We start from the raw sequence: 13,046 nt of genomic DNA, 5'->3' as shown, positions 1-13,046 counted from the left end.
AGGCAGGGACTCGCTTAGGAGCTAGCTAACCTTGAAGAACTTGTCAAGCTTCCCCCCTCGGCTGCCGTGTTTATCTGAGGAATCAAAGGAGGCTCCGTTGCAGATGGGGAACAATGGCATTGGGACTTGACGCCTACAGATCACTTCAGCGCTAAGATTTCTTCAGGCATACGGACCCTCGCACCAAGCATACCTGGTGATGATATCAACTGAAGTAATTAAGGCAGTTTCGTGCTGTAGAGAGAAAGGTGGAGCCCCAACAACATGAAACTACCTAAACCACAGAGCAGTTCTCAGGCGCTAATTATTACTTTCCCCATTGCCGTGGTCTTTAACGCAAGGATCCCGCTACGAAAATAAAACCAGAAACGTGACTAAAACATCCCTCTCGCCCGCCCGCCCGCCCCGCCGGCGCCCCTCCGCGCCCCCCGGCCAGCCTCGGGTGGGTTAATGAAAACAAGAGAGAAATATAATAACAATCCCCCTCCCCCCCGGGCAGCTTTCGCCGCTCCATGCAGATGCAATCGGGAAGAAAAAAGCCGTGCACGACAATGTTACATCATGAAAAGCTAACGGCTCCCAGTAAGCCTGGGTTCAAAGTCTGTCCCCCCTCCTCCCGGCATACACATACCCTGCAAGGAAGCATTACCTCTCGCTCTTCTCCCAGCCCTCCTTTTGCCTTCCCTTTGTGCAAGACTCTATGAGCTAAACATGCAGGGAAGGATGGGAGGATGCAAAAAAGCAGCCTGGGTGAAATAAGCTCTTCCACATGCAGCCAGGTAGGGAATAGCCTTGTCTAGAGGGGCCCGCTGGCAGGGAGGCGAGGTTGAGGTCCCCCCCTCCCCATGCGCTCACCTTTACGATTTCTTCTCAGCCCTGAGATAAAGCTAGAATTTTGTCACCGTCCTCTGGAGTTAAAGATCTCCGCACACTTGTAGGTGTTTGATTAAAATAAAAAAAAAATCGTTTCCCTACCCCCAAGAAATAGTAATTTGCTTCCTCAGTCTATGCAGCTCCTCAGTCAACTGAAACCACTCGTTCAAGACAGCAACAATCCAGATATACTAGCAAGTCATAAAACTGAACAAAAGCCGACAAACCTTAGAGCACCATCGCTATATGGCCCAGACAAATTACGACCGTCTAGGTAATATTTAAATAGATTCCTAAAGTAATTGCAGGGGGTTTAGGCAACTATTCCTGTTGTAAAAGTTCTCGAAGACATAAAGTAGAACCTGAGGATAAACAGTCACAAAAAGAGGTAAAATTAAAAGGATTCATTCCACCGTTTTTTATTCTTCTATGAGAACATAAACATCGTCTTTTTCACGCACAGCAGCATTACAATATTAATTTATTCCGATTTAAGGTAAGAACTAAATATAGCTAGAACTAACATTTATAATAACGATAGAATGCATTTGCTTAAAACAGTATCGGCATTTTAATAATAATAGACATTTATACATATCTGTATTTATAGTTTTTCCCCTTCTTTCTTTTTTTTTCTCTTTTTAAATTTTTGTCACCTATATGTTTGACCCTTTAATGCATGTAACTTCACAGTATAAAGGAAGACGCACATATTCTCCCTCGCAATCTCAGACTCTGGCTCAGAAAGTCCTTCTGATGTTCAGGATATATACTTTTCAGTGAAATTAGTGAGGAAAAAGTGAATACTTTCTTCTCAAGGGGGAATTTCTGTGTGCTTGTCATGCGTTACCAACGGTAACGGTATTTATAGACAAAAAAAATCACTAATTCCACATATTTAAGCAAAACTACATTAAGTAAATATCTACAACCAGAAAGAGCGAGAGAAATTCAGAGGTAAGTGTCATAATTTAGTCCATGAGCAACACGAACTCTTTTATACCTTTAAAGAGAAGAGATTTCATTTTCCTGGCCAATTTTAAAGCTGTAATACTGACTTTTAAGGTAAAGCAAAAAAAGAATCGCTCTTAACACCCGTTCCCATGAAGCCCTTTTAAAGGATGCCTGCATTTCATTATTGTAAGTCCTGCTTTTCGAAGGAAAAAAAGGGGGGAGGGAGGCAGAAAAGGAAAACAGAAGGGGGGAAGCTCCCAATATATAGAAATATGGCAAGGCTTAAATATCTTCATTCTGCAGCTACGTACAGTCCAAGTTACACCGCTTATAATTTAATGCGCCTTGAACCGAGCTTGTTTACTTTTCGCAGAGAGACACATGGGGGGAAAGACATTTGCAGCTCCTGAAATGATATTTCTGTGTTTCAAAGCTTAAAGGAACAAGTCGGCCCCGGAGAAGGCTGAAGGAAGCGGGGAGGTTCACGCACGGCATTTTGTGCATTAGCGTGGCTTTAGTCCGCCCCCCCCCGCCCCCCCAAGTAGCTCTTAAGAGGTTAAGGACATATTGAGAACGTCTAAAATCGTTAATCCATACAGGTGCGGATGACTACAGCCTAGGAAAATGACACTGGCTCTTTAAACCATAAAGATATGTTTATAGGTTCATCAAGAGAAATTAAAGTTGGCTGTGAGCTCCCGAATCCTATTCTCTCTGTTCATTTTCTTCAGTTTCATTCTGCGGTTCTGAAACCAGATTTTAACTTGTCTGTCTGTGAGGTGGACTGTGCGGCTGATCTCTAGGCGACGCTCACGAGTCAGGTACATATTGAATAGAAACTCCTTTTCCAGCTCGAGAGTTTGATGCTTGGTATAGGGGCACCGTTTCTTTCTGCCACTTTTTGCCGTGAGCCAGTTGGCTGCATTTTCTCCTTTTGAATTGCCTAGTTTTGAGAAAGTAAAAAAGGGACGTTACCATCGGGTAGGAGGCAAAGAGCTGGGGGGGGAGAGGGTGGAAGGAGCATCTCTGTCTGTGTCGGGGGGGGGCCTCGCTCCGCCAGCTGCGGGGAGTTGGAATGTGGGGTGTCCTTGTGGGAACCGAGAGCTTCAAAGCGCTTTCCCAAAGGCCCTGGAGCCGGCCGGGAAAAGCTGCCTCTGCTCAAAAAGCTCCGGGCAGCCTCCGGCGGGGCAGCGTGCCCCGCCGGGCAGTGCATCTCCGGCCCCCCAAAACAGGCTTTTACCCGCTCCCCCTCGGCCGCTCCGAGCCCACCGTTACTGGGGGGCGGCTTGGTGAATGGCCTGGAGTCTTATTTCCCCCCACCAGGCACCTGCTTCCCGAGAAAAACCAAAACCTGCGGATCTGAACTTTGTGAGTGTGCTCTGGAGGCGGAAAACAAGGTGAGCTGGGGAGCCGGAGCCTCCCCGCCTCCAGCCCCTGCCTTCCCGGGGAGCTTCGCCCCGGCCTTCTCTTTTCCAACCATTTCGGGGGAGAAAAAAGAAGATATTAAAAATCCCCCGTTGCAGGGTGTTTAGTCCTATCAGTGGAACCGGCTGGGAAAGAGGTGACACCGATCCCTCGATGGCTCGGCGTGGTTCGTGGTTTGGGGTTGGCTCTCTAGTAGTTTTCCGCTTTCTTTTTTGTGTTGATCTTATTATTTTCCAACGGGGCGCCTGAAGGAATAACAGGGCTTCCGAAATGCGGCCGGAGAGAAGCGCCTGAAAAGTCTGCCGCCCAGGGAAGGGGAGTTATTTTTTTGCCGTGGGGACCCGAAAGGGAAATAAATAAGCAAATGAATAAATAACAACCCTGTTATCTAGTGTAGACGCTGAAGGATATTCGCGGTGCATTCATCAGCCTAATTTGATAGCAGTTCATAGATGGCACATTTCAGCGCGGCTGTTATTCCGAAAAGCATTCTGGATCGTAAAATATAACTTACCGCGTTAATAGGTTTATTTATTGGCACTGCCTATTGCTTATTTTGGATGCTTTACAAACATCTCTGTTATCTGGTAGGCACCTTCACATCACAGGGGAAAGATTGATCTTGTTTTTCTATATGTTTAAGCAGCATGCAGGCTAAAGTTGCCCAGAGCGGAGGCTCTAAGGGTTCTAAACTATAGGACGGACATTAATTTTTACGGCAACCCCATGCCCGAATATTACAAAGTTCAGAAGGTCAGTCTGAGCAGCGCTTCTTGGCAGCCCCGCGGGGCAGCTGGGATCCTCCTTTCGCATCGCGATGCCACTACGATACTCAGCTGCTTTTTCTCCTTTTTTTTTCCTAAATCATCACCACCACCATCACCATCACCGTTCGCTTACCTACGGGCTCTTTCTCGGGGGAGGCTTTGCTGCTCTCTGACGGAGCCGGAGAGAGCTCCTCTGCGGTGGAAGATGAAGCCTGAGTCTCGTCCTCCCTCTGGGAGACGCACGCCAAGGGGCTGGGGGAGCGCTCCTCGTCCTCCTTCCTCCCCGCGTCCGGGACGGGAGGCAAAGATGGAGGCGTCTGGAAGCGGCCGGGGGGCTGCGGAGGGAAGGGGGCCGCCCCGGCCGGCCCCGCGCCGTAGCTCTTGGAGGTGCCGTACGCCTGGGAGAGGCGGAAGTAGCCCGGGACGGGGACCCCGCCGCCGCTGTTGGCCGGGCTGACCTCGGCGCTCAGCCGGGGGAAGGGAGCGAGGTCTGTGGCGGCCGAGCCCTTGGGGCATTTCTCTGAGTCATAGAGGCAGTAGGAGCTCTCCTCCTTAATGCTGGGAGCGAAGGAGCACGAGGTGGCCTGCTGGCTCTCCGGCTCTTCCATGCGACAGGACCGGGGGGGGTCTAGCCACACTTCCATCCCTGACACGTAGGGGTGCGAGCTGGGGACCATGCTTTGAGAAGTACCTTCATTGCGTTTGCCCAAAACGGGGAAAAGTCCGCAGCTTTGCAGCCCGTAGGACAGATCGGACGCTTGTGGCAGGTAGATACCACTGTTGGGGTAGTAGCCGCCTCCGCCTCCGCCTCCTGCTCCCGCCGCTTCCCCTCTGCCCGAGCTGATCAAGGAGTCTACCAAAAAAGAGTTTGCAGCCGGGCTCTCGGAGCATGACATTGTTGTGGAATAATTTGGCGAAGGGAGCAGATAGCCCTTTCTGGCTGACATTTCTTGTGCAAAACATGCTGAATATGATTAGAGATACCCCCGCACCACGGCAGACGCTTGCAGCCAATGGAAGCCCAGGCCTCCCCAGCAACCCCTCCCCGTCTGGTTTCGTATGCACCGAGCTGCTCTCAGGTCGACCTCTGAATTTGGGAGATAGATGTATATTAATGTGTAATATGGATTTCCATACACACAGGCGCGCACGCTTCGCCCACATGGGCGAGTGCCTGCGCCTGGGCGGGAGCCACGCTCCCGGGAAGGGGAAGGAGCGGGCTTTGCTAGCACTGGCTCCAAGTTTTTCTCCCCTCTTATCACACGCACCGCTATAAACTAGTCCGGCGGTCCCGATGTTTATTATACCTAGGCTGAAGCCGTGTCCAGATGAAGCTTTTACTATCACTCCTCTCTCCCCGCTCTTGGGCTTTCCGGCGGCAATGCCTGCTCGCCTCCCTGCACAGCCTATGTGTCTCACGAAATTAATAAAGCCACGGCTCGCCCGGTGTTTTATGCTCAGGCTCTGCTCATTTTATGTGATTGTCTCGTTTTTTAAGAAATAAAAGACCTGTTATTGTTTATCACGGATCATTGGAAACCGTAAAGGGGCCTGGTGCCTCTCGCGTTAAACTACCGGGGAAGGGGGCTGCTTCCAGCCTAACATCACCGCCACGACGCCAGGCTGGGCTTAAATTTCCTGGAGATAAAATGCTCGCTGCTGCGCCGAAGAACCTCTTAGGGAGCAATGCCACTCTGGGAGGATTGATTGTGCGGTTGCAGCTCCTAATGCTTTAGTTAACGCTGGGTTCTTCCCGAGGTCTGATTACCATTTAAAATATAAAGCCAGGCGTATGCCACAGAAAGAATCCAGACGCGAGCAGTTCAAATGGATACTCGCAGGATGCTGCGCACCCTGTTTATTGACGTGTTTATATTTGGGCGATCATTTTTATATCTCCCCCCCTCCCCCTCAATTTGGGCCATTCACTTTTCGCCTCTTCAAAAGCACCGTCTCTTTCACAAGCGATGTACTAAATAATAGAAAGGAGAGTAAGTAGATGAATCCTGAGATACCAGACAGCCCTGTCCAGTCAATATGTAATTGTGGCGGAGGTAGCAGACAGATAGCAGACAGACAGGGACGCAGACAGAGAGACAGATAGATTTTCTAATGAATCGCTTGATGATGGCTTGCTTTCACTTCAATCATCTCTCGTTTATGCCATTTTGAAGTCGCCTCACTGCCTGGCCCGCGGGCTCTTTAGTCCAAGAGGAATCTGGGGCTGCCCAGTACCCGCTGCCCATCCCTCAGGAGCGGGGCTCGCTCCCCTCTCCCGCACTCTGACCGGGGAAGCAGCGGTCGACCGGGCTCCGCTTCCAGCAGGGCGGGCGGGGGAGAGCGGCTGCCGGCCAGCCGGCCGTCAGCGCCGTCCCCGGCGAGGGCCGATCCCTGGCACCCGGCTGCCGTGCCCGGGAGGCCGCTGCCCGCCGGCCGGGAGTGGCGTCCCGCGTCCCCGGCGTCCCGCATCCCCCGGCGCCCCGCGTCCCCGGCGCCCCGCGTCCCCGGCGTCCCCGGCGCCTAGCCTTGGGGTTCACACCGCCCGGGGAGCTGCGCAGGGCACGGGCTGGGGCGGCCCTTCCCCCCCGCCCCACGGGTCCGCCAAGCCCCACGTGGTCTCGTCCCGCAGCGCTCGCCTGCCACGAGGAAATGCTTTTTCCACACCGTGACATTCCCCCGCAGCAGTCCCTCCTTGCGGCGGGGGGCAAGTGTCCCTTCCCGCGGGCGAGCCCAGCCGGCGGGGCCCTGCCCAGCCTCCCTCCGCGCCCGCTGGAAGCGCCGGGGCGGGCGGAGGCTGCTACGACTTTGCAACGCCCGTCAAACCATTAGGGAACGGCGAGGGATTTTTCCGGTGTGATGGGGCGAGCACCAGAGCGCGGCTTCCCTCTGAGCGGCCGGTGGGATGCCGTGACAGGGGTAGATGCCACAGCCTACAGAAACCCTTCGAGTTTTTTTTTTTTCCCCTGCATTTCCTCCTGTAATATTGTTTGTGTTTCCCCAACCCGAGTAACCCCGCGATGTGTTAATGTGCGACGGACAAACCCTTATCAGATTCCTATGAGGGCCGTATCACTGCTAACAAAATTAATACCACATAAGGCGCCGGTTTATTGGCCGGTGTACAGGAAGGCTATTATCAATAGGCTTAACGTTATAAATACAGATCTAAATAAAATGAAACGTGAGCCTCAACGCCGCCTTCCAAATACATTTCTCTACACAAGTCAGGTATAAAAATTACTCCGGGGAAGTCCGCTCTTGCGGTATGTTTATTTTGCATTTGCCAAATTAAATAGAAATGGATTGCAAACCTAAAAGCCATACGGAACCGAGGAGCAACACTTGAAATCCTTCCAAAGCTGTTTTTAAAATAAGCAGCTCCCTTTAAAAAATTGGATTAAAGGAGGGGAAAGGCCTATAAAAGTACGTTGCAATCCTCGTCAGCCGGAATAAAACGACTCGAAATGCATCGGAGGAAAGAGGAGTTGGCTGCTTCTCCCTCTCTGCAGGCTAATGCAGGGAAATCAGACAAAAGGCAGGGAGGCCAGGGGCAGTTTGGAAGGTTTTAAGTTTTCTGTAGCCTCCTCTCCCAGGTTTTGTGGCAGGCGCCTGGGCTTTGCCCCCCGTGTCAGGTCCTGCGGGAGCGGCCGTCGGCAAGGCCGTGCGGTGCGTGGGTCGCGGTGGACGGTGCCGGTTTGATGGTCAAGGCACTGACTCCGTCTAGATCATGAACTCAGCTCGGCGTTGCATTATCTCCGCTTTCTTTAATCGCTAACAAGGCCAAGGCAAATAGTAACCAGCATCATCAAACCCAGTGAAGTAAAACTAATAATGTTCGCTTGATTCGTAACTATAAAAGATAATGGTCAATTCTGACTAAACTGAGCTAATTTGGCATGCGCTGGGTGTAGCTACTGCATTTCCAGCGCTTAACAATGTGTCCCTTGGAGCTTAACCCCTATTTAAAAGAAATTTTAAAGAATATTGTGGACGCCAGGGGACGAGAAATACTTTCTTTTTAATTCTACTTCTGTAAGTAAAGCTATCCGAGGGTCTATAAAACCGAGCAAATAAAATTCTGATAAATATCAAAACCGGTGAGAAGGTGCTTTCGCGAAGAATCTGAATTCATGGCGTACATAGACAACACTGTCAAAGTAAACCTTTATTGATCTAAGAAAAATATAATAGATGCATTAATAGCGTCGTTAAGCCGTTTTATTGGCTGGACTAAAATTAAAAACAAAAAGGGAATAAATAAAACCCGACAGCTCAGCCTAAGCGAACTCCAACTGGAAATCTCAAAATGTATCGTGTTAAACCGTGATTTATCTTTTTATTATTGGCCCCGTATAACCCAAAAGATCAGCACTGTTAATCCAGAGACGCATTCTGCGAGCTAATTAAAATATGCTTTCATTTGTAGACACGGGCAAACTGCAATTTGTGAGAACGTAAATGGCCTTGCAGCCTGCTGCAGGGCTGCATGCGCCGCCCGAGAGGAGAGCCGCGGATTACATTTTCTGCAGCTCCAAAAATTAATGCAATCAGGGTATAGTTATTTCATATTGGAACTGTCAGTTGTCAGGAACGTGCGTGTGTGCCAGATTCCTCCTTTTTTTTTTTTTTTTTTTTCCCCCTCCCTTCTGGATTTGCTCCAAAGAAGGCGGATTTCAAACAGGAGGTTTAGGAACTGCGTCTGTGCCACGTTAGGTGACAAATGACGGCCCCACTAATTTTATCTTTACTAGAAATTCTTTCGCGCTGGGGGGGGTGGTGGTGGCTTGTTTTTGAGGATTATCCTGTTAAAAATTAGGCTGAGATTTAATTTTATTCCAGCCATCCGGAGGCTTGTTCTCCTAACTATGTTTTACAGTATATGTGTATCGTTTTACTCACTCGGATTAGGAACATATTTTGCAAGTAATTCTGACGAGCTCCGAATTCTAGTGTGCGGCAGGACAAAATACACCCAAACCAATTCATTAGGGCTTTATCTCCTCGCCATTCCTTCGGCACTGGCGAGAACAACGGGGCTTTCTATTGTCCGGAGAGCCCCAAACACCGTGCAGAAGAAACAACGGTATCGGGTTATATCTGTGTCGGGAAAACCTTACAGACCCAAGTCCGTCTTTTAAGTGAACTCCTTCTATTGCGAGAGATGGGCCGCACAGCTGTATTAAGCATTTGAAACTGTATCCCTTCTCCCCTTTTTGTAGCTGTCTTTCCTTTAAATAAGATCTGGATGCATATACAAATATCTTTTTTGGTGGTTGCGGTATAGCTTGGCTCTCAGACACACACGTTGGCCTGAAGTTTCGATTTCAGAGCATTTAATGAAAAGATTGTGACCAAAAAAAAAAAAAAAGACAACAAAACACAAACCCAAAGAGCTTATGAAAAAGCCTCCCAGGGGTTTGGATGTGGTATGTGAGCTGAAGTTGAGTACACGATTAATTAAACACAGTGTAGACACTGAATTGGCTTCGCCTCTTCCCTCCAAAACATGCAAACCCAAATCATGTGAAATAATAAACAGTTATTGTAAGAAACAAGCTTGTTTTTTTTAAATATTATCCTATGACCGCGGTCGTCAGTAAACAATTGGTAACCAGAGGGCGCTTTAGCTGCTGCTGGGGTCCCTTTGATTTATTCAGCCGAGTATTGAATGGGGCAGGGAAACAACAAGGGGAAAAATAAATATTTGATCAAATATGCTGAGTTTAACTTGACTGGTGGAAAATGAAATGTTGCAAAGGGACCCTCAAATCGCCCTGCTCCTTCCCGAGACCTGGCTTCTCACGTCCTGGCGCTGCCGAGGGGAGGTCAAAAGAGATCACCATCCCCCAGCTTTTAATGGAGCATCTTTGATGAAATCGATAGGTTCCGATAATAATCTAAAAACTGCTCTCTGCAGACTGAGCATGTGCTTTTAACTACACTCGCAACAGTTCCCTGGAAGCACAATTTTAAAGGGCGCGTTCTTAAAGAATACTGCAGGCAAGTTGCACATTACTTTACATACGAGAGCAAGGACAAAATGATCCTTCTTTTTTTTTTTTTTCTCCCGGGCAGATATTGAAAAATTGTATACCCTCTCCTGAGAAACACGTGGATTAAAATATGTAGCCAAACCAGTATCTCCTCCATATAATACCACCTTCCCTCCCGCCCTTCTCAAATGGAGACATAACAAAAACATGTGAAAATTTTATGGGCGAGAAAAGTAACCTGGAGTTAGGGATACTCGTAGCGAGGATAGAGTTTCAAAGCTACAACCCAGAGCAGCCCTGAGCACATGAGAATGTGTGACTATTGTTTGTTTACAGCACATGTGCTGGTTTAGAAAGAAAGAAAGAAAGAAAGAAAGAGGAAATCCAAATCTGGTCTTGCATGAACATTGACTTCATATGCAAGCACATGAATAGTTTTTAGCATAAGTGTGTCAAAACTTGTTTACCGCAATCTGTGTCCAGCTGCGAGGAAGCAGACTACCCTTGAAAGTTACCAAACGACCCTAACTAAACTACAGTTCAAGTCCAATAAGACCGTCAGAATTGTCTGTCATTTGCAGTCTGTGTTGCCATAGATCTATTTGATTGAAGACACCTACTGTTCCACACATAAATGTCAAGTTTCATAATATTTCCAGTGCTACCATTTTTTTAATAACTGGAAGAAAGCTACAAGTTGCTCTGAAAAAAATATTTCCAGATAACGTAGATTTTCCACGCGGCTGGCCAAAACTTCACGAAGAGAAAATAAAAGGTCAACTGCAACTTAGAAAGTCCCTTCTATATTATTCGCATCATAATCACCAACTTTTTGCACCGCTTCCCCTCCCTACGGTTCTTTTCCGCCGTGCTCAGTGGTCGGGGCGGGGGCCACCCCACTCGCAAGGTACCACTCCGATCGCCGCACCCTCCTCGCCCCTCTCCACGCAGGGTAAGATGTATAAAACACTTACCTTCGCGCATTTCCTAATTTTTAGCAAACTTTAACTCCACCGAGAAGCCCCAGCGCCTTCCCCCCCGGCAGCCCGAGCGGCTTTTGTAACGCGGAGCCCGCTAAGTGCAATAATTACCCGTGCGGCTCCAGGGATGCGAAATGAACAAAGGCCAAGAGGTTTTTTTGGTTTTTTTTTTTTTGCAGGGCTGCTCCCCTCGCCCCGGGCGGCTTTGACATTGATCTGAAGATCGCCATCTTGTGGCAAAGAAGCCCCCAAACCGCCGTCGCCGTCCGCCCGCCCGCCCGCCCGCCGTCCTGCCGCGGGGCCCCGCGGCAGGACGGCGGGCGGGCGGGCGGGCGGACGGCGACGGCGGTGGCGGGAGGGCAGTGCCCGCTCACCTTCCCGGTGCAGAAACCTCCGGGCGAACCTCCGTTGCCTTTAGAGCGATGCATTCCGTATAGGCGAGCGGACAAGTCGCGGACACTTTTTATGGCCACATTGTCACAGCAACACAGAGGATGCGATTTTATTGGGCTAGGAAATCAAAACCCCGACCAGAGAAACTCCATGGTTTAACTGTCTCTGGGATTGGCTATGAATGCCAGTTAATTTTTAACCAGGAAAGGAAGCTTGCTGGCTTAACTTTCATTGCCATTCAGCTCTCCATCCGTCCCTCTGTCCCTCTTCCACCGCCTGTCCATCTGTCCCTCTCCTTTTAAAAAACTGGCATTCCCCCTTGCATACTAGACAAACAAACAAACAGACAAAATCCCCTTTTACCCCCTCACTTTTTAACATTTCCTTTGGGTAGAGGTTGTCTGGATGGGTGGCGGTTGTCGACAAAGGCCCAAAGTCAGTAAGTCCTTCACCTCAAGTTTATGGGTGATGTCCAAGCAATACAGAAGTTCAAAGCCAGTAAACAATGCAAAAACAGAATGTACTTTCTTCTCCTGATTAGGATTAGGGTTGACATTAAAGATTCAAACACTCTTCCCAAAACACATTCCTATCTCAGCTATTGTTTGGGGTTTGGGGTTTTCTTCTCCCCCCCCCCAACTTTCTCCCTCCAGCCCTCCTCCCCCTCACCCCCCCCCCCACCGGCCCCCTCAGTCCACCCTCTCCTTGCCTTGGAGATCAAGGACAATTTCAAACAGCCCATTTCCACCACACTGCCATGCGGAATTTTTTTTTAATTTTTCTTTCAAAGACGACAATTTTCTTAAGGCTCTCACGCTTCTGGCCACATCCACCGGCTGGCTTGGACCTCGCCTTTGGTGCCGGGCTTATAAAATCTGCCCCAAACAACACTGACACCGCAAACATTTCCCGAGCAGTTCTCCTGGACACATGTGGTGGGGAGCAAACAGCAATGTCACATCAAACCCTCCAGCACAGGACCTTGCCCTGCTGCCGGCGTTGGCAGGATAAGGAAAAGGCCTAACATGTAGCGAGCTATGAACATACTTCATTTTCCTTTTCCTTGACCCGCTGAAGCGATGCTTGAACAAGCCTAGGTTCACTTGTTAACTCCAGAGCAGAAGATTTAACGGCGAAGTTCACAAAAGAAGAATAATTTGCCCCAAAAGACTGAACAAGGTCACAAGGAATTTCAGGTCCCAGAGTTATATTGGATAAAAGAACATGCAGTAATGTAACACCAGAGTAAAAATATAAAGTTTCCATTTTTTTATTTTCCTTGTGCGCTGTTCCACTGTATACATGCAACCAAATACTTTCGCATATTAAAAGAAAACTGTATATACATATAGATGATACATATTGAAAACAGTGATGTCTTATAAAGATATTGCATTTTGTGAACTGTGTCAAAGAAATTACATCCATTTAGTAAATTTATTAATCAAAAAACATTCTCATCACCACTTTGTTGCACATGTAAAGAAATCCCACACCCGTTAGCCCCAAAGGACCAAAAAAAAACCAGGGAGGGGGAAAGCATTCGAACAAAATAGGTCATGTTTTTTTTTTATTATTATTTACAAGTCTTGTAAAACACCGTTCCTGTATGAAATATACATTCACATATTCTCAACAGCAAATTACCTTAACGATAGAAC

The 13,046-nt window shown here is 48.7% G+C and overlaps 1 protein-coding gene across 1 annotated transcript; it reads right to left on the bottom strand.

Annotated features, from left to right (window-relative positions):
* Window positions 1–2,495: 2,495 nt before the first annotated feature.
* On the bottom strand, window positions 2,496–4,966 carry HOXA10 (homeobox A10). The gene is made up of 2 exons (XM_072851455.1): window positions 4,153–4,966; window positions 2,496–2,770 (listed from the first exon to the last, which is right to left on the bottom strand). Exons 1-2 carry the CDS (start codon window positions 4,964–4,966, stop codon window positions 2,496–2,498), a joined length of 1,089 nt encoding a protein of 362 aa, XP_072707556.1.
* Window positions 4,967–13,046: the final 8,080 nt, after the last annotated feature.

Source organism: Ciconia boyciana, chromosome 2 (assembly GCF_034638445.1).
Source record: "Ciconia boyciana chromosome 2, ASM3463844v1, whole genome shotgun sequence".
Lineage (NCBI taxonomy): Eukaryota > Metazoa > Chordata > Aves > Ciconiiformes > Ciconiidae > Ciconia > Ciconia boyciana.
This window is presented reverse-complemented; position numbering and strand designations above follow the sequence as displayed.